The 26610-nt window shown below is 35.4% G+C and overlaps 2 protein-coding genes across 3 annotated transcripts; both read right to left on the reverse strand.

Moving 5' to 3' along the window:
- Nucleotides 1-233: 233 nt before the first annotated feature.
- Nucleotides 234-7088, reverse strand: LOC107008403 (probable N-acetyl-gamma-glutamyl-phosphate reductase, chloroplastic). Its single transcript, XM_015207426.2, has 14 exons — nucleotides 6906-7088; nucleotides 6596-6757; nucleotides 5401-5508; nucleotides 5006-5092; nucleotides 4804-4854; nucleotides 4626-4697; nucleotides 4208-4327; nucleotides 3341-3401; nucleotides 3171-3251; nucleotides 2186-2265; nucleotides 2002-2091; nucleotides 1390-1518; nucleotides 1157-1294; nucleotides 234-599 (listed from the first exon to the last, which is right to left on the reverse strand). The coding sequence occupies exons 1-13, from the start codon at nucleotides 6966-6968 to the stop codon at nucleotides 1187-1189; spliced, it is 1212 nt and encodes a 403-aa protein (XP_015062912.1). The 5' UTR covers nucleotides 6969-7088; the 3' UTR covers nucleotides 234-599; nucleotides 1157-1186.
- A 685-nt stretch (nucleotides 7089-7773) lies between these two features.
- On the reverse strand, nucleotides 7774-23662 carry LOC107007729 (kinesin-like protein KIN-12D). 2 transcript variants are annotated; one of them, XM_015206472.2, is made up of 38 exons: nucleotides 23414-23662; nucleotides 22604-23306; nucleotides 22367-22522; nucleotides 22182-22265; nucleotides 21819-21938; nucleotides 21618-21731; nucleotides 21431-21523; nucleotides 21135-21295; nucleotides 20955-21029; nucleotides 20780-20867; nucleotides 20642-20700; nucleotides 20492-20555; nucleotides 20340-20405; nucleotides 20060-20245; nucleotides 18458-18562; nucleotides 18109-18344; nucleotides 17949-18018; nucleotides 17806-17871; nucleotides 17657-17701; nucleotides 17503-17582; nucleotides 17308-17389; nucleotides 15171-16862; nucleotides 14592-15044; nucleotides 11888-14341; nucleotides 11666-11773; nucleotides 11470-11591; nucleotides 11296-11383; nucleotides 10321-10395; nucleotides 9997-10239; nucleotides 9819-9917; nucleotides 9611-9685; nucleotides 9472-9530; nucleotides 9284-9395; nucleotides 9085-9195; nucleotides 8813-8983; nucleotides 8532-8597; nucleotides 8306-8425; nucleotides 7774-8193 (listed from the first exon to the last, which is right to left on the reverse strand). In XM_015206472.2, the coding sequence occupies exons 2-38, from the start codon at nucleotides 23303-23305 to the stop codon at nucleotides 8065-8067; spliced, it is 8829 nt and encodes a 2942-aa protein (XP_015061958.1). In that variant the 5' UTR covers nucleotide 23306; nucleotides 23414-23662; the 3' UTR covers nucleotides 7774-8064. The 2 variants fall into 2 exon arrangements, with proteins under 2 accessions (XP_015061958.1, XP_015061959.1); XM_015206473.2 differs by having other exon boundaries at nucleotides 15171-16853; nucleotides 23414-23661.
- Between the last annotated feature and the right edge of the window lie 2948 nt (nucleotides 23663-26610).

Consider the following 26610-nt stretch of genomic DNA (forward strand, 5'->3'; position numbering starts at 1 on the left):
TAGTTAGTTCTCAAAATTTAGTATGCATTTTGAGCAACATTTGAGTTTTAAGTAATAAATTTTTTTCCCGATGAATATCGAGCCTTTATTGTTATGCCCACGATTCTATTTTAACTTCTCCTTAGATGTTCCATTTTAGAAGGAAGTTATTACTTGGTTTTTGTTAACGATTATTTAGACATGATCATTAGATAGTTAATTTAATTTTGATTAGTTTCATTAGAAAAAGGTAGTAATTTGCCAAAAATATGACCAAAATGATTTAGTACAAAACTCTTATTAAAATGCGTATTACTGTCCATACTTGACATTATTTGGTTTTATTCAAATAATGCTTTGCATGAACAAGACTAAACAAAAGGAGAGAAAAAAATGGATACAATACAGCACCCACATCCACCCCTGTTCAACTTTATCTATGGCACATAATTTCCTTCTGGGGATTTGGCATACAACTAGCAAATGAATGTAGGATACAACTGATGACTAAGCCGGGAGCCCAAAACTTCTACAGCAAGCAAAACTCTTCCACAGCAAATCTTGAGGCAGTCTCTTCTTGTTAGAAAATAATATGACTTCACAAATACCTGCAAGGAAGGCTGGATACAAAAGAAAACAGAAATGTCAAAAGATGTTCAGGGCTGCCTTTCAAGGATACGCATTCCGACATATTGCTCAACCATGGGAGGGGGACAGAGTGGTAACTAAACCAAAGAGTTTATAAGGCTCTTAGGACCATTATTTGCTCTCAGTGACTAGATTAGCTAGAATCAGGTCCAGCAGAGTATGGACAAATTGAAAATATCTGAAGTTGATACTTGAATTTGAGCATCAAGATGCATAATTTGACTCATCAATATTCTTTTTTGGGGAAGAAATCACTTAAGAGTTTAGTCTTTGCGGGGAATTGAATCTGAGACCTTATGATGCTCGGTCCACTTTATAGACCATTAGGCCACACTCTTAGGTGCAACTCAACAATATTCTACATAAAACCTAATTCAAATTAGAAGCACAGAGAAAAAAACCCAAGAAAAATGATTATTTCGTTACTTATTGAAAAACTTATGCAGAACGGGCAGGATTTAACTAGTACCAGTACATACATACTCATGTTGCTTCACAGAAAAGCAATTGCAAGATGAAAGAGCTTTACCATCACGAGAACTGAACCACAAAAATTGTTCTACGGAAACAGAGGCAGGCAACCGAGTCCCAAGTTCTCTGGAATTCCCATCATTAAGTTAAGATTTTGTAAGGCTTGACCAGAAGCTCCCTTAACAAGATTATCAATCTACAAAAGGCAATTGGGAGTTCAAATTTAATAACCAACACCTAATCTAACAAAAATATCAGATACAGTGTACAAAAAGATTCTACAAAACTTACAACAGATATTATTATTGCTCTCCCAGGAATCCGGTCTGGAAATACATTCATGAGGCAATAATTTGATCCTCTAACATGTCGAGTATGGGGAACTTCTTTGTTCTTCAGCAACACCACAAATTCTTCATGCTGGAGAAAGCGAAATACATACATATATTAATCATCCTAACGAGAAATATAACCATTTTACTTATGCATATGCAGATGGAATGATATATCATAACTACTTTTTTGAACTCCAGAAAAAACAGGATAACTGCTCTACTCGCACAAAGATATATACCTCAAACTCTTATGTGGGTGGGATGAAATGTAATATACAACAAGTCAACAACATCCTAATCCCAGTTACAACTACAAACGGTCTCTAAGAATCACAAAGAGTAGTGTAAAGCCTTCTATAAAAAATGAGAACTCTTTCAAATTTGAAAAGGAAAAAAAATATTGGGATGTCATAATCGTAAGCAACCTCACAATACATTGAAAACAGAATCAACTGAGGAAAATACTAACAGGAGAAATGGAGTTCTATTGGTCAATGTGCAGAAACAAAAATGGTAATGAATTCCATGAATAAAATGCTGCTCAGGTAATGCGGCAGAAAGAACATACCTCATAGTAGTTACCAAGGTGATCTTTCAAATCCTGAGTTGTCATGCCTGGAGCCATTTCCACATAAATAGTCGATTGCATACCACGGCTCTGTAGCACAAAAGGAACAGACAAAAAAACATCCTAAGCGAATGACTTGCTGAGCAGGAAGGCTAAACAAACTAGAACTGGGTTCAGCTATTACCATTGGCATAAGATGTGGAGTGAAGCTAACAGTAACTTTTGAATTTGCAGCTTCTGATAATCCTTGTTCAATCTCTGGCACTGTAAATAATATCAGAACTCTTACTAGTAATATTACACTTGATAAGAAATTCTGAAGCAAAACTCAGGTGAATGGAGATTTTGTCAGCATGAACTACTAGTTTTCGAAGTTCTGAATTCTTGAGGTACATTAGATGATACAAACAGGCACATGGAAGAGATAAACAGATGAACTTCATGCAGAACCAGAGTCCGCACCATTAAGTTTAAAGTTTTTGGGTATCTCTGACAAAAGATTACTTCTAAACTAAGGTTAATTACAAATTAGATTACAATATTCATCAAATTATGAGTATTGTTATTGATCCTAGTGTATTGGCTTATTAATAGTCTTTCATTTTACAGCAAAATACTGTTTCTAACCTTCTAAGAAAGAGTTATGCTATTGCTATTTAAAAAGACAGATGAAGTTTGCTCTTTTTTTATTTTTTATGAATAGACTTTTAATGTTTTGATGTATAAGTTCTTAAAATATATTTTATCCATTTCTGAATTGGTTCAACCTTCAGCTAGGTCCGATGGAGTATCATGTTAAGGTGAGATGAATTGTCAATTTTTGATACTACCTCTGTCCCAATTTCCATGTCTTACTTTGTTTTTTGGTCTGTCCCAAAAAGAGTCCCTTCATATATTTAGTATGTTTTTTCAATTACAACATTCTACCTGGCAAGTTTAAGACCATAATATTTGATGTACTGGACCACAAGGTTCAAAAGCCTCCCTTTATTTCTTAAATTGTATGCTCAGTCAAACTAAGACACTTCGATTGAAACGGAGGGACTAATTCTAATGTAGCTCTCAAATTTGTAAATGTTTCCATTATAAAAATTAAGAAACAATAACTTAGACAATTTGGATTAACAAATAAAGCTTCATTATTTGCACAGCTAAAATGGATCACTGACCATGCCGATGTCTGGTTATACCATAAGAATGTATTCCTTCGGCTATTTCAGTGTACAAATTTGCTTCTTTTGCACCACGACCTGCAAGATAAAGTTTGAGAAGCCAGTTACTACTACTAAAGTCTACCAGTGGCAGTCATGACTAGGAAAGGGTACAGAAAGTACAAAACCTGCTCCACTAACACCAGATTTTGAGTCAATAATTATGTTTCTTACTTCAATGAGGTTGGACTGCAAAAATAAGAAAGAATCAACCAAGAGTGAACCATGGAAAAAACACAAGAAAGGAAAAACTAAATACATTAGAATGATACAGATGTTCAAGTTCTCAACCAAAAGGGGACGTCTTAAACACAAATTTTCAGTCATATTTTGTAAACGAGCTGGCATGTAGGATGCCATTTTTCTGAGAAAAAACAGCTTGCATCCCTGAGCTTACCGAGGAATCCCTTGCTAATTCAGAATCAAGACTGACACGAGGAAAACCATTTTTCTCAAGAAAGAGGGATCATAAGATTTTCAGAACATTATAGAAGAAACCCATGACTTCAAATATTAGAAACTGGAAGAAAAAGAAAACCTCTTGTCAAAGACACTTTCAAAGCCACAATACAGCTTTGAATTCCCCTACAGTAGAACCTTAGAATTTAGTCAGGTACTTGCTCATTGGAATATGTTTCCACTAAATTATTAAAAAAAAAAAAATTTAAGAAAGGTGCTTCTGGATGACTAAAGAAGTTACACAAACATTGAAATTGCTTGCCCGGGATGTCTGAAACTAGCTTTTGATTAAAAAACAGCTGAATATTCGTTGTAGATAGGATAGTCTAAAGGTTAACAGGACACAGATAAAAAACCATGAGAAGCAGGTCAAATGAAAGGTTATTTTTGAAAAGATTTTTTCTTCTTATAGTTGTATAAGGGATGATTCATTTAAAATTCAGATTTTCCAACAAAGGATCCATCTCAAGAAATCTTGACAAACTCATAATGCATGCAATAGAAGATATGCTTTGTTTTTCAACTTAGACACAAACCTTTATCAAGGGAATAAGAGGAAGTTGAACAGATGTTGGATAACAGCCAGGATTTGCAACTAGACGTGCACTTTGAATTTCACTCCTTGAAATTTCAGTCAAGCCATAGACTGCTTCTTTCTGCATCAGTTGAAAATGTGAGCTTATGTTGGCTACAAAGAGATATATTAGGAATACTAAAGGGAAAATTCTCTCATTTTCACATGTGATACTCCAAATTTTCTGGTTATGCCTCTTGGATGTACACCTTCACATAACATTTTGAGTGTGTGTGTGTGTATATATATATATTTATTTATTAATCTATTCGTTTGATGGGTGATATAACATTATATATCTGCATCAAACATGAAGTTCTTTTTTCTTTTTCATTTTTCTGGAAGTACTAAGGAGGGAGAAAAGAAACCAACTACTCTACCTGCAAAGCCGTTGCTTTGTGAGGCTGGCCATACCATTCCTCATACTCAGCTATATCTTGCAATCTAAAGTCCTACATGACCATCATGACAACAGTAAATATAGAAAATGTATGAGATGCAGAGTAAAGAAACTATTTTAAGTACAACGAAAGTATCAAGTCTGAACTGAATGCCTACCGCAGATAGATCAACAACTTTTAGATTTGTTGGAAGACTTCTGATAATTTCCTGCAAAATGTAAGTAATTAACAAAAATAAAAACATAAATGCAAGGCTCCGAATCTCCATTAGAAATTATGATAGACAAAGTGAAACCACTATTCCTTCAATATGATGCTGATTGATTTTGGGAAATCCAAGATGTGAAATAGCTACAAACCTGAGTTGTACCATGTGGTAAACAACAAAAAACAGCATCCACAGCAGAGAAATCTGCATCTTTAACAGCGACTAGATTTGGTAGATCCTGTATGTGAATAGTAAAATCAATACTTCGTGAGCTTAATTGAAGTGAACAATCCTTTCCCTCAGAATGAAAAGAGCAGGACTGAAAATGATCTTACAACATTCTAATAAAAGAGCTAGATATAGAAGAGACTCAATCTCCTTCATGATACTTTCATTTAGTCAGAAAGTCAAGCAAAAAATAACGATAGCAAAACATATCCATAAGTATTTATCAAACAATATCATACTTTAGAATCCTATATCAAACTAATTCAAAATTAAAGTGAACAAGAAAGAATACAATCGTGCAAATGTAAAGATACATACTTGTGTGACCAGGTGAGGGAAAACAGATTCGATTGATTGGCCAGCTTTCCTGTCAGCCGTCATCAAAGTAATCTGAAAATATGGATGATTTCGCAGGAGTCTAATAATCTGCAACAAATTTTATTTTTGTCAAGTGATAATCACAGAACCAAGCTAACAATATATACGTGAAAACAAGAACATGATGGTAAACAAGAAAAATTACCCAAAATGACATGATATCGCACTGCAGATACAGAAGATTAACTTAATCGAATAAAGGGGTACAGAAAAGGGCCATTAATGTTCTAGCTACGTTTAATTTTTTATACATAATTAAAATTATAATGGGAGGAAATACTATACTCTTATTCATCTTCCAGAATGTTTCATCTCACATACAACGCATAACTTCCAATGCTGAAAATATCCTTATTGAGTATATCATAATTTAGAATAATAGTTATATTCTTCCACTACGTAAAATCTCAAAAAAACGATTTGACTATCCAGACAAATTTTTAGAAGAAATGGAAGATTCATCTTCCATATTAAGAAGTATTCAAACTATCTTGGTTGTTTTAACAGCACACAACAATCAGTAATGTAGTAGCAAATGTTATTTCCAGTTGTACCTTAAAGCACAAACCTCGCATGTGCCAAGTTCAGAACAACTGCATCTACAGAGTCTCAAACAATGATCCAGGTTCACCACTTTTACCAAAAATTGAAGTTTGTCGTTTATTAATATTATTCTTATTTTTTGGGTTTACATCCCCACATGTTTGTGGAGCTCAGTTTTAAAAGTATTAAAGCAACTTGTTGAAGCATCTGAGACAAATAAATAAAAATATAAATTAAGGGAAAGAAGCAATTCAATGGCACCTTAAATTTGTCCTCAGAAGAAACAATGAATTACTGGAATTTTGTTTTCTTTATTATTATTTTTTTAGAAAAAAAAAAAGCAATTAAAATGAAACAATGAAACTCCAAAAACTAACTTTTAGCGGAAGAGCAATAGACATCATTTGTCAAACATAATAACTGGATTGCTGTCAAAAGAGTATAACTTTAAAATCTTATTTTTAGGCTTATTCTTTTCAAAGTTCACAGAACCAAGCGCAAGTTTTTTTTTTTCTAAAAAGATAAAAAAAAAATAGAAGTAGGATATAAAGCTAAAGTGCGACACTAGCATCGACAAAGGGCTTGTACTCACCTCTGAACCAGTGTAGCCACTAGCACCTAGCACACCAATACGCAATTTGTCCAATTTGTTAGCTTTACCATCTGCAAACTGCAAGCTTTGCGCTGGTGATGATGACGCCATGGAAGTAACTCTAATTCTGAGCTTACCAGCCTTAGAAACCTTCAGTTCGTCCTACAAATCACTTGTCTAATCAGAAAGAAAAATTGTCGGTATATTTCATTTGAACTATCTAAATGCAGATATAGAGAATACATGAAGCCTAATTTTGGGTACAATAATACAAAAGCAGGATTCAAAATTGAGACTTTGGAATACATACTTGATACTTCCAAAGGCAACCTCCATTGAAGAGGTTAGAACTGAGCGCAGCCAAAGAAGCCATTGGAGATTCAGAGTTTGAAGTATGAATTTTGCGAAATGAGAAAGAGAAGAGTAAAGGGTATTTCAGTTTCAATGTGAAGAACAGAGCAGAATGATCCGATGGATATATGGTTTGACCCGACTCCACCTACTCCCATTTTACGCTTTGATTTATTGATAAAGTAAAAGCAAATTCGAAATAAATTAATCAAAATAAGTTTAAATTTATACATGCAAAATTACCAATTAAATTATTAAGCATGTACAACTACGGTCTACGTCAAGAATTGGGGCCTTATTGGCATATAATAGATACCCACTCATTATTTTACTTTCTTTTTTTTTTCGTAGCGTAGGTTTTTATTGAAATAAACTGAATTTGAATTTTATCTGAATTTATGTGGGTGAATTAAGCATATAATCAATCAATGTATCTTTTAACTTGATTTTGATTCTACATAGTTTGGTTTTGATTGTGCACAAGTAGACACTATTCTAGAATGTGTCTTCTTGTTCAGTCTTATATTAGTTTAAATATCTACAAGTGCACACCCAACCTTGAAACACATAAATGTCAACTAAAACCAAATCAAAGGGCATATTTTTGCATTACGCATTCATTTTATTGTTCAAATTCCAAGTAGTGTTTGTTAACCATCTTGCACCACTTGCTGTAGTGGAATATGGAAATACATGAATAGAGAATCCTATCAGAATATTTGTTATAATTTGTTGTGAATAAGTACTTTATTTGTCAAACTTCTTTAACCGATTTTTTTTTTGGTTGCAATGAAAGGCAAAAGTCCTAATCGCAGACTCAACCATAATTTCAGTGCTGTAAACATAATTAATAGTGACAAAATTGTTATTGTACAACAACATATGCTTTTGTAGAAGTTATACTGGTAAATTTACAGAATAAAGAATTACACATATTGCACAAATACTTCCAAATAAAGATAATACAAAATCATGGATTCACTATTTACAGATTTCCATGAATTGTGTTACACTATGTATATAAAGTACAAAGGGATATATGAACTAACTGCTAGCAAAAAACTAACACCATGTACAGATGATAACTACTTCTCCTCTTTGAGTTGGTAAAAGAATCTTCACCGATCAAAGGCGGTTAGAGGGGAAGATGATCCTCTGTTTGAAATATGTCCATTTTCATTCGTTCTTAGAGGGGAGGATTGTGGCATGAACTCAGACAATCGGATCCGTTCGTTAGTCATTTTGTTCTGTTGAAGAAGAACGAACTTGTTAGTGACTTGGCGTCACTAGTTTGATACAATCAGTATTTCTAGGTTTTCGATCAAGCATGATGATTGAAATAATATGGATATTTGTTACCTTAAATTTGGCATCTTGTAGCTCTCTTTCCAGTGAAGTCAATCTGTTTTTGAGCTGCTCAAGTGCTTCTGCAGCTGCTGAGATCCCCATCTCAGATGTTGGTTTTGTTAATCCAGCAGCCTGCAGTATATATGCCAAATGATAAAGAAACCAATGCCAAAGAACTAGAGACTACAGCCGACATTTCCTTTGATATTTTAGTAAATAAAAAATGAAATTTCCTTACACTTAGCACAGCAGTGCACAGACCAAGTAACTTTTGCGCCAATTGCAACCTTTCCTCTTCCTTTTCCTGTTGGACACATTCCCAACAATTTAAGTCCTAGAGACACACAAAAGAATTCTTCTCTTCCTAACACCAATTCATGTCCACAGTCATATCGTGGAATTCCTCCTAGGCACGTCAAATGATTAACAACTAAAACATAACACCAATTCATGTCCATAGTCATATTGTGGAATTCCTCCTAGGCACAGCAAATGATTTAACAACTAAAACATACAAACCTTCAACTTGTTCTCCAGCATTCGCTCCTTGTCAAAATCAATGTAGGGGCTTCTTCCATTAATTTGACGGAAGTGAGCCAGCTCTTCCCTATTTCGAGAAAGCATTGATTCAGTTTTCCGCAGCTTTACTATAAGGTCATCATTCTGATTTTTCAGTAAATTGTTCTCTTCCTGTGATAAAGAGCCATGGTGGATTAGTTCTGTAGTGAAAATAACCAACACTTCTTTGATGTTGATCTTCAGTCTGGCAAGTCTGGTAAAAAGGTACCAACCTTGATTTTAGCATGATGGTGGATGCGCTGTTGAAGGTTTTGTTGACCAGACAACTTCTTTATGTCTGCTTCAAGTTCGATAACCTTCTTCTTATGATTCATGTTCTCCATCTGAGAAAATTTCCAGTGCATAAGTGATTTTTAATATAGTAACAACCTGCTGAGGTGTAGTAGAAAAAAAGTTATTAACATCTCTAACCTTTAGCATTTCATTTTCAGTTGTAAGCAAGTGATTCCGCTGGCGCAGTTTTTCAAGTGCAATCTGTACAGCCACCGTCTCTGCTTGTTTTCTCTCAATTTCCTCAATCCATCTAATTATCAATAAAAAACAAATGAGAAACGCAACAACAAGAAGATGACTCTTGAAATCTAATTGACAATTAATACCCTTTCCGCTCCTCTATAAACACATTTAGCTGTTGCCTCAGCTTACAGAACTCTTCCTCCTGCAAGCAAGGAAGCAGTTACTAATATTAGATAAGTCCAGACTATGTTGATTATATCATTAAATCCTTACTAAGTTTACCTTGACCTCAGCATCAACATTACGGACTCGAGCCATCTCCATCAACATTTTTATTTGCGGATTATCCAGCAGATTCTGGTGGGGTAACCCACATACGCCAAACAAAAACATAGGTGAAATTGTCAGGTCATACTAGAGAACATAAAAAAGGAAATGGTCTTTGGTTTTAACATTCTCTAATAAAAAAATATAGATTTATTTAAATTACCGCGTAGTTATTCATGTCCAGTTTCACACCCAATAGATCGCGCATTACATCATGGGTCATGCTATCAGCAACAGCTAATTTTGAGTTCAACATGAATATCTGCGATGAGTATATGATCACAATTGAGTAGAGGAAATTTTACAAAAATAAGTCATGTTGTTTTTAGGATGTGAATTACCTCTTTTTGTCTACTAGCAGCTAGAGCCTCAAGTTCTTGGATGCGATGTCTTTCTGCACTATGATCCTCATCCCTCTCAGACATCAACTGTTGAACCAAGCCAATGCCAATGCATTTGAAAGGGGAACCAGAACCCCTAGGCTTTGAAGAATTTTTTTCCAATTTGCTTGATGATAAAGCTGGAGCTTGGGTGGCATGGGGATCCATCTTCACTTTTTGTGCCAATGCTTCTAATGCCTTAAACTGTTTCGATATTAGGTTAAAACCACAGGTTAGCAACCAACACCAACTCTATCAAAATCAACAGAAGGAATGAGGAATCACCTTTTCCTTATACTCGCTAGCCTGTGCCTCAGCATGCAAATTTAATTCTGATATATGAGCCTTGAAGTGGGCTAGCTGTTAAAAGAAAATGAAATAAGTCAATCTAACAAGTTAATAAAACTGAACATCAACTTGCTGACTGAGCTTAAAGAACAAAAAAGGCAAAAGTATTCATCACCCCCCTGAACTTGAAGCTTTTTATTTGGTGTACACTTAAACTATATTCTGTTTTAATTACCCCCTCAAACTTATTTATTCCACTATCACGTACACCTTTTTGTCTGTTGCTCTTAGTGTGACTACACACGCGCGTCAGGTGGCAAAAATAGTGATGATGTGGATTTCCACCTGGATAAATAATAGCCACCTAGATAAATTAAAATGGCAAAAAATAAATATCATATTCCAACTCCTTTCCCGGTTGCTGTCAATCTCCACCACCAACCACCGTATCTCCTCTTCTCATCTCTCTTTCCGATGCAAAATCAATTCTTCACACGAACCTCCTTTCCGCTGCAAAACAACACGGTTTCTTCCAGCTCACATAACACTCCATCTCCTCTCACCTTGCTCAATCAGCTGAATCGGAATCCTTATCCATTTTCAACGATGAGAAACAACACTGCTACCCGAAGAACTGGCCCTTGGGCTTCGATAATGATGACGACGACGACGGTGATGTCGTCTGCGGCCGGTCAATATTTAAAAAAATAGAGATTTTACATTTTTTTGTACTGTTGTAGCTTTATGACGTGGCAAAATATCACTCCCTCACGCGCCTAGTAGAGTGTGATTTCAATTTCTACGCCAGGTGAGCAGAAAAGGTGCACGTGTTGGATGAATAAACAAGTTCGGGGGGTCATTCAAACAAAATAAAGTTTAAGTGTACACCGAATAAAAAGCTTCAAGTTCAGGGGATAATGAATACTTTTGCCAACAAAAAATTGTAGTGAAGATACAGAGGACTAAACTCACTTCAGCATCTCTAGAGATGATTTCTCCCTCAAGAAGTTGTATGCGCTGACAAGCTTCTTGAAGACTCTTTTCTTTTTCCTCTTGATGCCTGTATACATACACATCAAAACATTTAGAAATCTAAATGAGTCGTATTTTTGAGATTTCAGGTTGCATGGTTTAGTTGTCAGAAACCTTCTCATATCCGCGTCACTGCCTTTTACATTGTTCATGTGTTGCTTGATGGCATGAAGTTCCAGTTCCAGCTCCTCTCTTTGTAACCGCTGCCGCTCAGCCTCTCCTCTGACAAATTCAACCTATAAAGTGGGAAATCATGTTATTAAATGATAAATAAATAGATAAATACTTTTAGCTTTGCAAGAATAAGTACCTCATTTTCTAGTACATTCACTGTGCACTCCAGTTGCTCAACAGCCCTCTCTAACAATTTAACCTCCTCTTCTTTCTCAGCAGCTTGGAGTTTTGCTATATCAGCCACCTGACATGAATAGAATATTGTTGTAAGAAAAAGGGGAGTGGGAAATAAAAAACAAAAAGAAGGAAAACATTACAGATCAATAACTGAAGAAAGTAGTTTAAAACACAATTCCACCTCTTTCGCTTCTATGGCAATTGCTTCATTTTCCTCCACAAGAGTTTGTGTTGTCTCTAGTTTCTTTTTCAACATGAGAATTTCTCCATGGAGGTCTTCCTTCTCACTAGTAACATCACTCAGATTTCTCTTCAAGCATTCAATTGAGTTGCTCATTTCGTCTACAATATCACCAAAGTTGGTAATTTCTATCTCTAAGTTCTCACAGACTTCCCTTTTCTCTAACAATTCCTCCTCGATGGAACATTTTTCTTCCATGGTGTCCTTGGCACTGGCAGCCAGCTCCGAGTTTTTGTGTGAAAGCAATTCTATGTCCTTGCACTTTTGGGAGATATCTGACTCCAAAATTTCTATCGTGCTTATCTTTTCCTGCAACTGAACTTCAAGCGTTTGGCCTTTGCAAACAGCTTCATCAAGCTCATTTTCCAAAAAAATTATAGAAGCCATCAGATCATCAATTTCATCTTTTTGATCCTTGTGGTTAGATGCTGATTCTTGTAATAAGCTTAGGTCAAATAGCAATCCTTTGATGATGTCATCCTTCCGTACTAACTCAGTTTGCAGGGAAGCACTTTGTATTAAAATCTCTTCAGCAGAATTCTCCAATGATTCAAACTCTTCAATAAACTTGGACGCCCTCTCAAGTTCTTCATGTATGTTTTGTAACATGGCATCTAATTCAGCACTTCTGTTTTGAAAAGCATTAAGTGCTTTACTCGATATGCTGTCTACTTTGAGCACCATATCAAAAGTGTCATTGTTACCCTTCTCACAAGATCTGAGTTGGATTCTCAAGGAAGTATTCTCTGCTGCCAAAACATTGATTCTCTCGATCTCTTCTTTCTTTACCTCCAACTCTGAGAAAAATTGGCAGCGTTCTCCTTTTAACTCTGCTATTTCATGCTTCAGTTCTTCCATATCATTCTGGAGTCTGCATGATGCTGCTTCCAGCAAGCAAGTTTCATTCTGCAACATCTGATTTTGTTGGTCAAGGACAAAGATGCGACTTGAAGAACTTTCAAGGGCTGAGTCCTTCTTTTGCAATTCTTCAAGCAACTTCTCATTTTTAGAGCTAAGTTCCTGAACCTGGGTTGTCAGAACAATCTTTCCTTCTTTTAGTTCACCAAGTTCATGCTTTAGTGTCTCATTCAAACAAGAAGCTTCCATCAGTGAGCATACATCTTTCTCAAGAGCATTTTTTCTGGAGTGAACTTTGGCAATCATGGAATCCATTACACTAAGTCCAGCCAACAAATTCTGCTGATTCCTTCCTGCTTCTGCAACTTCCTCTTGTAGCTTAGAAACCTCAACCTCCTTGTCATGTAAGATGGATGCGGTTAATGCAACATCTAGATTGTCAAAAATAATTTCTCTCTTCAAACCTTCGGCGACTTCATAGAAGTGCTTATTTTTTCTCTCCAACTCAGATAATAGTATGGTCCTCTCTTCTAACTCAGATGACAAAATTAATGACTCAAAGTCTTTTGCAGAAAATTCCATAGTCAAACTATCTTCCAGAGACTTCAAGGCTTCCTCTTTGTCCTTCAGCACCCTTTCTTGATCTATAAGAGATGCCAAGACGGTTTTGTTGCTGAGATCTATCTCTTTCATCAACTCAACAAGCTCAGATCCCATTTGCTCGGACCTTTCTAACATTGACTCTTCCTGTAACTGCAGATCAAATATTTTTTTCTCAAAAGAGCCAAGTTTGGAGGTAAGATCCCCTGCATCAGACTCTTTCTTTAATACACGATCAAAGTTGTTTTTAATGTCGGCCAATAATTTTCCCTTCAGAGTTCTGCACATTTCAAGCTCCTTCTGCGCTTTGAAGTTCTGCTCCTTCAACTTAGATATTAACGAGTTTGATTCACTTAGCCCATGATTGAGTAGCCCATTTTCTACATTCAATCCGGTTGCAGCTTCTAAGAGAATGCCCATGTGACAAAGATGCAAGACAGACAGAGCACAGTCCTTGACAATAATATCAGACCAGATCTCCTCAAGCCATGACTTCATGTACTTAGTTGATGCATGAAGTTGAGACTTTATGATAAGGACATCAGATGTTACAGACTTGAGCTCATCTGTTGAAGTGGTTGCTGCCTGAGAAACTATATCCTCTAGCTCCAACACCAGCCTTAGCATCATTGCTAGATCTGACTCAAACTCATTTTCCAGTCTTTGGTAATGCATGTCCTTAAGATCGTTAGCTGACTGCAAGCTCTGATTTTCATTAACAAGGATGTCTCTCTTTTCAGTTAAGCTGATCTCCTTCTTCTTAAGCCTTTTAATGTCAAGCTTTAAGGATTCATTTGCTATCATTAGCTCATTTATCATGATGTCTGCTTCTTTCATGGTATCTTGAACCTCTTCAAATTTGGCTAGAATGCAGGAAGCTTCAGTAGCTTTCTGGGACGCCACTGCCTTAGCATCACAAAGTTCGGCTTCAAGTAGCTGCAGACAAGAATTTCGAGAGAGCAGATCAGACTGAGACCGTGTTATTGATTTTATCATACTTAATTTAGTGGTTAGGAACTTGTCCTTTAATTGAATTCTAATCTTATATTTTAGAACACATTATTTAATCTGTCAAGATGATTGTTCTCAAGGATTATAAAACTGTAATGAACAGTCAAAAGAAGGATTTCAGCATTAAAAGTCATGAGCAGTAATATATGATGTGTTTCTAGTGATACAGCCCTACCTTTTTTTGCTCATACCAGGAGCTGGAGGACTCCAGCACTGCACCTTCAATTGTTCGTAATTTATTGTCTACTAACTCCACTTTAAGTACAAGTTCCTGTTCAAACTTATCCATATAGGTCTGTAGACAAGTTGCTGCAACCAGAAAATCTCCAATGCTCTCTCTACTCTTTTGCTCAGATGACCATAGGGCTTCTTTCTCAACATGTAATCTGGCCATTTCAGCTTGCACTCCTTTTAAACAATCAAGAGCAGATTCCATTTCTTTCCTTAGTAGAATAACTGTAGCATCTCTGCTCTTATCCTTCCAATTTATTTGAAGTGTATCCTGCTTGTTGGCTGATCCAAGCATATTATTACTTATGTTGAAGGAACACCCTGGTTTTTCAGCTGTCCTATCTTCAAGAATAAATGACTCTAGGTGCTGGCTGTGTTGTCTTGTCTCTCTATTTGTCTGCAACAATACATCAAAGTGGGATTACATAATAATAAAATCCATCACGAAGACTCTACCATTCCACTTAAGAAACAGATACTATAAGATATGAGTTACTTTCAAACATAACTGCACATAACTTACCAACGTTTCAAACTTGACATCACTAGAAAAAGAAGCATGAGTTTCATTTGTATCTTTTCCATGACTTCTACTTCTTTCCACACACTCACTGAGGTGCGAATGTACTGTTGAAACACCTGCTTTCAGCTCTGTAAGCTTCTCAATTGTTTTCAACATATCATTCTCATCCAGCTTTTGTCTTTGCTCCTCAAACAGCTGAAGTCTCAGATCAGTGCATGTCTTCTCCAGAGTATGTAGCTCTGTTCTCAAAGACTCATTTTGATTCTCTGCAGCGGCAACTACTGAAACTTGATCCCAGAGAATAGCATCCTTTTGTCTGCTTGTTTCAAGAGATTCCATAAGCTGCATGTCCTTCTGGTTTAATGCATCAACATAGTTAGAATTCTGTTCCGACAACCAGTTAACTACCAAGAAAGCGACTGTTGCACTGCTCGACACCTTTCTGAGTAGATCCTCCCCATGCTTAATCTTGTTCTCAAGTTCTGAGATGACATGTGCCTTTGAGCTCAACTGGGATGTCAAAGAAAATAGTTCCGCATCTTTTTCATGGCAATCGAACTGGTGAGCCTCTGTCATAACTAAAACTGCCCCTCTAAGAGATCTCAACATGGACTCCATATCATTTCTTCTGTTGAGAGCATTCTCCAGGCTCTGGTTGAGCTCTTCAATAAATAACTCCTTTTCAACAATGTATTTTGTCATTCTGCCAAATTGTTCAGATATCCTGCTTCTCTTATCTGGAAATGTACTGGAAATAAAATCCAGTTGCTCACAGGCATCTTTGAGAGCCTCATGCCCCCCACAGACAATAGCTTCAATCTCGTTGTTTACCTGCTCCCATTCTTCAGACATATTTATTAACTCATTTTCTTTGTCATATACACTTTCACCAAGTTTTTGATTTTCTTCTGTCATCAGAGACAATTTTGCCTCCAAATTTTTTACTTCAGTTTCCAGCTCGGTTAACCTCTTTCTGCTCTCCATCTCTTTCAAGCTGCTATTTTCAACTTCCTGCTGAAGAAGGAGGAGTTCTTCCTGCAAGCATACAATCACTTCAGCAGTTTCTGCCTCAGCCTGCCTGCTTATTTCATCCATTACTTCCTCATTTGACACATGAAATTCAGAGTCACTTTGGTAACGCCGATTCAACATTTTGGCCTTCTCAAGGGAGTCATGCATCTTTTTAAGCTTTGCTTGCAAAGGAGAATCATCACTTTCCAAGAGTTTAGACGATGAGAGATCTCTCGATCCGTGATGAAACATTTTCTCCTTCAAGGAAGAGATTTCAAGCTCCAGTTTCCGCACTACTTCCGCATAACGACTGCTACTGTTTCTTAGATCTTCTACCTCAGTGATTGCTAAGAGATGTTGGGATTCAAGTGCTTCAATAATGGATTTGGCTTCCCCAAGTTCTGCCTGAACATCTTTACATTTCTGGGTCACTAACAGAAGCTGTTCTTTTGATGAGTCTCGGTCTTGCATCATGGATTGAGCATGTTGCTGCAATTCATTGTGACACAACCTTTCTTCTTGAATTATAACCTTCAGAATGTCCAACTCAAGTTGCAAATCCATAATTTCCTCTATGTGCTCCATCATTTCTTCTTTCCTCGTATCTTCCTTCTCTTTCTCATCAGATGTTTCTGATTTGCCATTAAGAGCCAGAGCTTCTGATGTTGACTCCTGAAAAGTCTTTCACATCAAGAACATGAACAAACTAGAGTTTTGCAAACAAAAAAATAAACTGTACAAAGAATATTCGGTGGGATTCTATACAAGCAATATGCATGGTCAAGAATCATGATAAAACAGTACAAACTCAGGCTGATTATGCTCTAATATCTTGTATAATTGTTTTGGCAACTTGTGTCAACGGCTTTAATAACTGAAAATTAGGCTACTCAAAAACTTTTGAGGTCTGAGCTACTTCAACACAAGTTTACTGTTATCTTGTGGCATTGCTTTGCACAAGACAAATTGTGAAATATTCTTATTTCAGATACATCAGTTTAATTCAAATATGCAAAGCAACTCCCTGAATCATGATAAGGCGTCGTGTTCTCCCTTATCTTTCTTCCTCTTATCGTATTTTCAGTTATATAATGACAAAACCATGCTTGTTCAGAAGGAAAATTACCTTTATGAATTCAACCTCGCCATCGCGATCATTGTTAGCAGAATTGATGCTATTTAATGAACCTCGTAGTTCATCTATTTCCCTGAGGAGGATTTGAGAGCAAGTTAGAGGAAACTAATAGAAGCAGCAGTTATAATTTCAATATGTTAAACATCAAGAAAGTCTGTATAAGCACAGATGAAAAGGGTCACTAACCTGCTGAGTTTTTCATTTTTCTCTAAACAACAGTTTAGGTTAGTCTGGTATTGCTCCAACTCATATAAAGTCTTTTTTAACTGAAACATTAAAATACATATGAGACCAAGTTTATTCAATTTCTTCAAGTTAGGGAGGGTCAACGGAGACCAACCTCTAAATGTAGTGTAGTTTGTTCGTCGCAAACATGTACAGGCTCCTGCACCATGCAAAAGATGCTTGAACGTAAGCAGGCTTGAATTTGTATCTTCAAAACTGCTGAAAGAGTAAAGGACACACCTTACAGGCTGTTTTAAACATTACCTGAGATGGAATAGTCATGTCCAAATGGCCGTGCTGCTTCAAGTTCCCATCAATATTGACAAGGAGCTGTACACATATATTGTCTTGACATCATACTCTTATACAAGTCAAAGAGCTAGAAAAGACAAAAGGCACAAATTTACCTGATTCCGCAAGTTAGAAACCTCACTCAACAGAATTTCTCTCTCTCCTTCTTCATAAAAATCTTGAAATCTACAAGCCAGCAAAAAGAAAAATTGTTGAAGAATAAAAAAGTAAACGAGCTTCAGTATTTAGGTTATTGGATATGTGTATACATTCTACCTCCGCAATTCTTCTAAAAGCCTAATGTTTTCACATGCGAATCGAGTTACTTCTGGATTTCTATCAACCTTAGCATGAAGCAACTGGATTTCTTCAGTAAGTGCACTGTTTTCCTCCAATAAATAACTATCTGCTGGAATTAGTCCATTGACAAGTGACTCCATCCTTTGAATTCTCTCTTCTCTGAACTTTAGCATCATCTTGGTGCATCGATTATCTTCCTCCCTTTGACGAACCTAAGAAACAAACATGCATTGATAGCCCGTGTATGGAAGTTAGTATTTTATTGAAAATGAGAAACCTAAACAAAAAAATGGGATAGAAGTCAAGAAATTGCGAAGAGGGTCACCAGACGGTTAAGCTGCTCAATTTCCGCTTCAAGTTGTTTTATAGAAGTTTCAGCCATCTGCTCTCTCCTTAAAGAACCAGCTAGTGTGGTCTCTAGTGATTTGAACTGAAAGATAACAAAGTAAAGCAAGAGGAATCATTGCACAGCAGAGTAGATAAGCACTCGGATGAAGAAAGTGAGATCTGATTCTTTAGTCATGAAGATGTATGAATGTAAGAACACCAGATCTCCTGGATGAAAAAAAAGTGAAGTATGATTTTTACCCATGAAGATGCAATAATGTAAGACCACCAGATAGAGATGCAATAATCAGAGTGAACCAAGCTGGGACAAGCAATGAAGCAGAGTCTGCTGGTGCTAAGATACTATGAGAAGTAACTACGTAATGAAGGTTTTGATTAAAATCAGAAAGAAGAAAAAAGCAAATATTGTTCAGCATAGTTCCTTTCTTCTTGTATTCAGCATACAAATATAGTTCCTTTCTTCCTGTTCTTATACTTGTCAATTAATCTTAATCGACTAGTACGAATCAGTTGATGTTGGTTATATAAATTCTCTATAGTCCATTCTGCTTTATTCAAGTACACTTCATACTGACATTGAGTAAACTTTCCTTTTTAGATAGAATTGAGTTTTCTGACCACACTTATCCTAACTATGTGTTAACTAGTTTCCTCCTAACTAATTGGTATCGCCTATATGGAGCCTTTTACTTCAATTGTGTTCTATGCTCCTAACTAAGCTTCATTGTTTTTGAGAAATTTCAAGTCTATTGAAGCAACTTTCCTCTATGTGATTTTTTACGTACAACTCATCCTATTTTATCACCATCAATCATCATATTGTCACACCCATGAACTGATGTAGTTAAGATGTCTATGTAGGACAATGAACATGACAGAAGTATTCCAAAGCTACCTCCCATTTTCTCCTCCATGTGTGCTATTTTCACCCTCTTTCGGATATGATCATTTATTATTATCTAATCTTGTATGACTGCATATTTATCTTAACATATTCAGTTTACGACAGTCATCTTTACTGTAATATAATATCAACGGTCCCACAACTGTTCCATATCACATAATACATTGTAGTAACAATCTTCTATTCAGTCATTTTATTCTATTTATATGTTACATCTTCATCTATCGTGCTTTTCTCCTAGAAGACTTCTGTGTTGTATGTAATTAGGCACTAAATCTGCTACCTCCCACTAGCACAAGTACTGTATGATTGTGTCCACTAAGGCTTGGACATATGAGAAGAAATCATCGAAGGTTTCTGCCTTCGCTGCTAATTGAACCTAAGATCTCATGGTTGTCAACCCCACTTCATTGACTTCCCTTGAGCGCTTATGTTGTAATAACTCAATTGTGCAACCTTAGACCTTGATCAATGTAAAATGGAACTGAATTAGACACAGTTTCTTCAGTGTTTGTGCATCAGAAGGTGGTGTAGTGACATCTAGAATGATTTACTTGAAAGCTTATTGAAACTGTTGAGTCATACTTTTGACTTGCAAACTTTCTTCGTTAAAGAAAAAAGAACATATGAGATAAGCAATGTAAATAAAAGAAGCCTAAAAGCAATATGATATACCTGTTTAGAGGATAACCTTATAACGCCCTTGGCCTCCTTTGTCATCAAACTACCATGCTGATCTGTCTCGAGTGCCTTTTCGTCATAACTGCTGTCATCTTCCAGTCTAGAGTCTCCTGAAACGGTTGTTTGACCAAATGATAAAGCTCTAGATATATTTTGACGTTTCAAAGACGAAAGCTCCTCCTGTTTCAAAAATTCCACCAATGTTTTCCATCAGTTTTTAAGTTCACATCTACTTCTACATTGCATAGTAAATATTTAAAAAGAGGCTTTCTACCTTTAGAAGTCTTATCTCATGTTTAAGAGCAGAGACATCTGCGGAAGAATCTTCATTGACGACAGCCTTCATATTGCAAAAGGAGAAAAGGAACCAAGTTAAAATATTGAGGCTGAATGATGGCCACTTCATCAGCTAAGTTATATGCTTACATTGTTCTGAATAAGTTTTGCCCGTTGAGCAAACTTTAACGTATTCAGTGTTTCAGCTGCACAGCTGAGGATAGAAAAATCAGCATAGTTGAATAATTTTTCACCAAAACTAGTCAGCATAAGATTAAGAAAGTCTAAAATAACACCAACCAGATAGAAGGGCTGACGTTTGATATAATCATTGTTTTTGAGTTTCCACCCAGTGAATCCTGCATTTTATATTGTAAGAAGGACGCTGATATACTCGAAATCTAAACACTGGTTAGAAAAATGTGTTTTGAAGTTCACCTGAAGTAGAAATGTCAACTTTGAATCCCTATAAGGAACATGCCTTGGCCTCCCATTGGCAACATCAACCAGAACCATTATTACATGACTGCAGAATGAAATGCTCTGTCAAGTGAATGTAAAAGACCAGGAGATGAAGCAAGAGTTATCAGGGAAAATCATCAAGGAAAAATACCCTAGAGTTGATAAAGATCTGTTAATGCTTGCAGCTTCTTTCAAGCGTTCACCCTCAGCACCAGAAGCTTTTTGCCTGTAATAGGTAATGGCCACGTAAATGATGTGTCTGAAATCTTTTAGTAGTTTTTTCTTTCCTGAGTAAACATAACATATTTGCTCTTAGCAATCAAAGAATTACCTTTCTGAACCAGCGAGGTCAACAAGATTAAGCCTTGAAAAACGGAAGTTATCAGTAGAGTTCTTTTCCCACCTACTCTCAATTATACAGGTAAAGACACTGTGTGATCGGCTGCTCTCCCTGTTCATGTTTGTAGCTGCAACTTTCCTGTTTAAAGAGCCCTGAATAGATATTTGAAGTTTATTCAAACTCATGAGAATATGTTTATGCCACTTAAAAAACTTGCCTCATGTGTGTGTATTATTGCAAAGGGTAAGATGTCAATGAAGAAACTCAGTATCAACAGATATTGTCACCTGAGTCAAGAGCTTAAGAATGTCACCCACAGTTTGGACTTCAAATTCGGACAGATTTTCAACATAAACACCTTTTGTGATATCCTCTCGCAACTATAAGAGAGAAAAAAATATGAGTGTGAACGAACAACAGTAAGTTGCATCTATTTTTTAGGTCAAAAGTTCAGACACTGGATAGACAACTTACCATTAAATTAGTGGATGAAGGATCAAGGAGATCAGTGATTTGTTCATTATAAATCTCTAGAAAAGAACATTTGCAGCTGTATTGTAGTCTCTCATCCCTTCGACTTTCCTCTTCCTGAAAGATAAAGATCAAAAGTGACTTCACCTACAATTCCTAGATTAAAAGTTGTATTAGGAACAAAAAGCAAACAATCCTACTTACTGCTCTGATCCTTGCAAACAAGAATTCAAATATACGTGGCGTCATTCCTCGATTGGGGCTTGGCCTGATCTCCAATTCTTCAATCTCACCAAGCATTGTATGTGTCTTCCCACTACCAGTCTGCAAAAAGAGATTATATCTGAATGTGCTACTAATTTTGAATCATACTTGGCAACTAAAAACTTGTGAGTGGAAAAGAATCAAGAATAGGTGTCAACGATTTGAGAACTAGAAAGATATGGACAGTTATTTATATACATAGTGCTCAGTTGCCTTAGCATCCAAACGTTGCAGATTCCTTCAAAAAGGAGTTCCATTTAGAATGTCCAGATAAATGGTTTTTCATCAAATATCATGCCTAACCTGTCCATATGCAAAGATGGAGCTATTATATCCAGATAAACAGTTCTCCACCATCGGTAAACCAACCATTCTAAAGAGTGTTTCCTGCACAATGAAATTGGATAATTTTCAGTAACTTGTAGAACCACACATAGTCCCAGCAGAAATGATCATACTGTTCCAGGTTAAATGCTTATTACACAGACCTGATTGATTGTTTCACATGCCACATGATCAAATGTGAACCGAGTTTCAGGCTGCCCTATCCAAGTGACACACTGTGCACTTTCTTGCTTCAAGCATCTAGTGTACCCTTGAGTACTTCTCTCCATGCTGTTGAGAGGACGCACTCGTATCAAAACCTGTGGTAATTCAATGTAGTTTAGTACTTGATCACCAAAGGGTCGGTTAGCACAATAATCACCAAATAAAGGTCCACCTACCTGTACATTGTGCTCCAACCAGAATGATGGATTTTCCTTGAGGTCAAAATGAGGAATTTCAACTGTATCAAGAACAGTGGGCGAATTACCACTGATTGGAATTCCCCTATACAATGCTGTGTAATTAGCCGTCCGGGCAGCTCCACTCGCTAAAGGCCTAGAACTACTGGCTAAAGAAAATGCAGGATTTGGAGGCTTTGTTACACTTTTAGATGGTGTGTTTTGATTAGAATGACTCTCCGAATAGTTAGAATTCGCCCTCCCTGTCGTCCTAGTGGATCGTGGAGTAGCATTGACAGCTACTATCCTCGATTGACTTCCACAAGTACCTGCATCCATTTTACCTTCATCCCCCACTTCTATAGAATTCGAGCTGGAACCAGCTTTCTGCACCCACCCATATCGACCTTTTGGAAGACTTACAGGTTTTTCTGGAGTTCTATTGATATCCGAATATCTACTAGCCCTAGGTTTAGTGGGAGTCTTATCAATTTTAGTAACCCTAACACCCCCTTGTTGATCTACTCCGCCTTTCAAATTCCTGGTGGTTTCTTGAATTGCGTTTAAAGGAGGCCTTGTTGAGTCTGTACTAGCTGGAGGACCCATTGAATCTCTCGGATTCACCGGTACATTCTCAATTTCCTCCGGTTGGGTATTATTCTTACCACTGTTCCGGCGCAAGAATTTGAAATCCCTCAACATTCTGTGTATCAACAAAAAAGATTCAAGATACAACAAAAACACATACAATGTAATTCCATATAAATCTTTATACAAAACTAAAGAAAATAAACAAATGGGGGTTAGTACCTGAAAGAAGTGTTGAAGAAGAGAATACCAAGTCCTCTATATGTTGAAATTGTAAGTTACTTTCTTGAGCTGAATTAGGAATTCAAGAATCTTGATTTTGAAACATCAAATCTTGAAATGGAAACTCATTCTCGAGTAGAGAATTTCTCTCTCTAGATTTTTGGAGAGTGAAGACTGTTATGTTGTTGAATCAAAGATTTTCAAATTATGAATCTGCAGGGGACAGAGATGGACGGCTATGATTTAATCAACGTTTGAAATAGGCATTGGGTTTTGAAATAGAGACAGGGGTTTATTCGGGAAATTAAAGGAATAGGAGGGGGGAAATTTTCAAATAAATTATAGTCCTACTAATGATTCCTAACGGCTACAATTTAAATTTTTGCTATAGGGTGGGGCCTTAGTTTTTTCAAATTTATTTCTTTTTTGTCCTTTATTTTTTCTTTATTACCTTTTGTTCCACTTTTTTTTTTGGTTTTTACTCTAATAAAGAATGATTGGGGTGCCAAGATTAACCGTGGTTCTACTTCGAATTTGAATGGTGCACAATGTTATTATGCACCTTTTTGTTGCACAAATTAATATGAATTCGAATTTACAGACCAAAAATTATATGATTTGGTTCTAATTTTTTTTTGTCACACGTTTAAAGTTATTAATGTAGGATACGTAGTATAGATTCTCATTTATTTTAATATATTAATATGAGTGGACGAATGTTGATGTATATACATTTTATTATTTAAATAAAATATTAAGTGCATATGTTCGTGGTATAAATTATGATAGAAGATGATTACTGATTCTTGTACTCTCATAGTTATTAGTTTCTTGTAACTCATATGGTTTGTAACTTATGTAACATCTATCCCATTTATCTACATATATTACTACCCCTCATTCTACACATTGATTATGTGGAAGACGTCTTCACTATACATAATGGTGTTTCTTCCTTTGTGAAGTACCCTAATAAAAGATAAGAAGTTTATGTTGAGGTTACTTTAGTGAAAGAGAGTTGAAACAAAGAAAATGTTCCAAGTCTTCAACTATATCATATATTATTATCAAAACATAAAAGTTGAATTACTATTTTGCCCCTCTAATAAATTAAAACTTTTATAATTTTCATATATATAATCTTCTTATTTTCATTCCATAATCTTGACCTTTCAAATTTCTAACAGAAATGTAAATAAAAATAAAAATGAGTAATTATTCCTTATATACAAGAAATTAAATTAGATTCATATATTTTTAAAATTAAATTTCATCTCTATCTTTTTTATATTTATTTTAACAATAATTCATGTGACTTTTCATGTTTCCATAATTTTGTTCTATAAATTTAACTTTTTCAAGAAAGTTTTTATTTACCACTCCTACAATTATTGTGTGTAGGAACTCTAAACATGTGAAATAATGTCACAATTTGAGGTGAAAGTTGTGAGATTCCCTTATGCAGTCACGAGAATAGACAATAATTCAATTACTGAAGCATCGAAGCTTGATATGTTAGTTCTATACTTATTTGTAGTAAGAATTATAATAAGACTTTTTTGTCTCTCTTCGTATAGTTGAATTCTTGTTTTTATTAGCAAGTTGCTCTAAATTCATATTTGTATTTTGTATGCTCAAATGTTCAGTTTCACTATAGAGACAAAAATAAAATGAAATGCCTAATTATCTTGCTCATCTGTACCTTTTCTTTTTCTTTTTTTTTTTTGCTTCGTACTTATAATTTTACATATACATTAATTTTCATCTTTAAGAATGAATTTGATAAAATAGGATGTTTACTCTTTTCTTTTCTTTTTATGGAAAAAAAAGGTGAAACATATAATATTAGATCAATAGTGGGTAAGTTATGTATGAAGAGAAAATTAAATTTTATATAAAAATAGTAGTTATTCATAAATATTCTGATTTTCAAAATATAAATAATAAGACTTTTTACATCATAGTTTTAAATATTTATAGTTAACTACATTAGTTTAAAGTGTTTGTGGATAAGAATTTAATACAATACTTTAAACACATTCATTATAATTATCAGGAGATTCAAAAAGCAAAGTAAAAAAGTTGAAAGGTTTTGTTTTCCTTTCACTCAAAGTTAATCTTACACTATTTCTTCTAACATTATTCTACCAATAAAACGGAACTATCGAGAAATTTAATTTAGATAGTTGTTATTTTTCCTTTTGCTTTGCAAACTTATTTTTGAATTATAAACGAAGTTTATTTTATTAATTTCTCATATTATTATCTCGATGCATTCACTAGGAGGTCAGAAAATTGGAGTGTCACAATTAGTAGTAAACAAAGTAAGAAATCTCAATTAGACATATTTTATTATTTAGTAATATTATCTTTTAAGAAATAATACACTCATGGATTACACGCGCAAAGCGCGTGCTCGGAAACTAGTTCAATATATAAAAGAGAGTATATGTTGAAGGAAGATTTTTTTGTGTGGAGCTTTTGGACTCTTCAACTAATTCGGAGTTGCTTGAATTGTACGATGTTGTTGGACTGTTATATCCTAGAAGGGATAAGTCAAGAGTGATACTGCTGAATCGGTGTAGATTATACCGTAGTGGGCTTGAATCTCCTAAAAGAGAGTAAAATATTTGTGTCTAAGTCTAAAGATTTATTTGTATATTTTGTTCATTTTATTTCAACGATAATTTATTGTATTTATAGTATGTTACACCAGTATTAGTGTAATTGGAAAAGCCAATATATCTATCAAAATCATAAATTAAATCTTTTTTAAGTGCTTATTTGCAACATCAACGTAACTTTGAAACTGATTTATATCAATTCTTTTTTTCTTTTTTTGGTGTTAGGATCGGACAATGGCCACTTAACTAGTGAGGCTACTGTATTTATATCGAAGATGTTTCTAAGGAGATAGTTCTTTCAAGGAAAAAGTTAGTTAGACAAATATTCATTGTTGCAACTGAAAGTAAATTTTCAAAGAAAAAATTACAATATTGAATGATTAAAAAGAATTCATCTGATGATTTTGTACAATCTGCTGGTAAAAAATCCAACCAACATTTAGCTCTTTCTTTTCCAGGATTTTGTACAAACTTGTCACAACTTCACTGTTTGTTTGTTTATTTGTATAGGTTAAGTGGCGAGACAATACAATGACAACATTATTTACAGCAACAGTAAATTCAGCAACCAAT

Source organism: Solanum pennellii, chromosome 1, assembly GCF_001406875.1.
Source record: "Solanum pennellii chromosome 1, SPENNV200".
NCBI classification, from domain to species: Eukaryota; Viridiplantae; Streptophyta; class Magnoliopsida; order Solanales; family Solanaceae; genus Solanum; species Solanum pennellii.

Coding starts and splice junctions, on each gene's coding strand:
- LOC107008403 (XM_015207426.2), bottom strand. CDS start 6,968: ATGGCTTCTTTGGCTGCGCTCAGTTCTAACCTCTTCAATGGAGGTTGC. Junction 6,758..6,905: donor GTTGCCTTTGGAAGTATCAA/GTATGTATTCCA, acceptor AGTGATTTGTAG/GACGAACTGAAGGTTTCTAA. Junction 2,266..3,170: donor TATAACCAGACATCGGCATG/GTCAGTGATCCA, acceptor TATTATTTACAG/TGCCAGAGATTGAACAAGGA.
- LOC107007729 (XM_015206472.2), bottom strand. CDS start 23,305: ATGTTGAGGGATTTCAAATTCTTGCGCCGGAACAGTGGTAAGAATAAT. Junction 20,868..20,954: donor AGATCTTTATCAACTCTAGG/GTATTTTTCCTT, acceptor TTCATTCTGCAG/TCATGTAATAATGGTTCTGG. Junction 20,406..20,491: donor CAAAACTTATTCAGAACAAT/GTAAGCATATAA, acceptor TGCAATATGAAG/GCTGTCGTCAATGAAGATTC.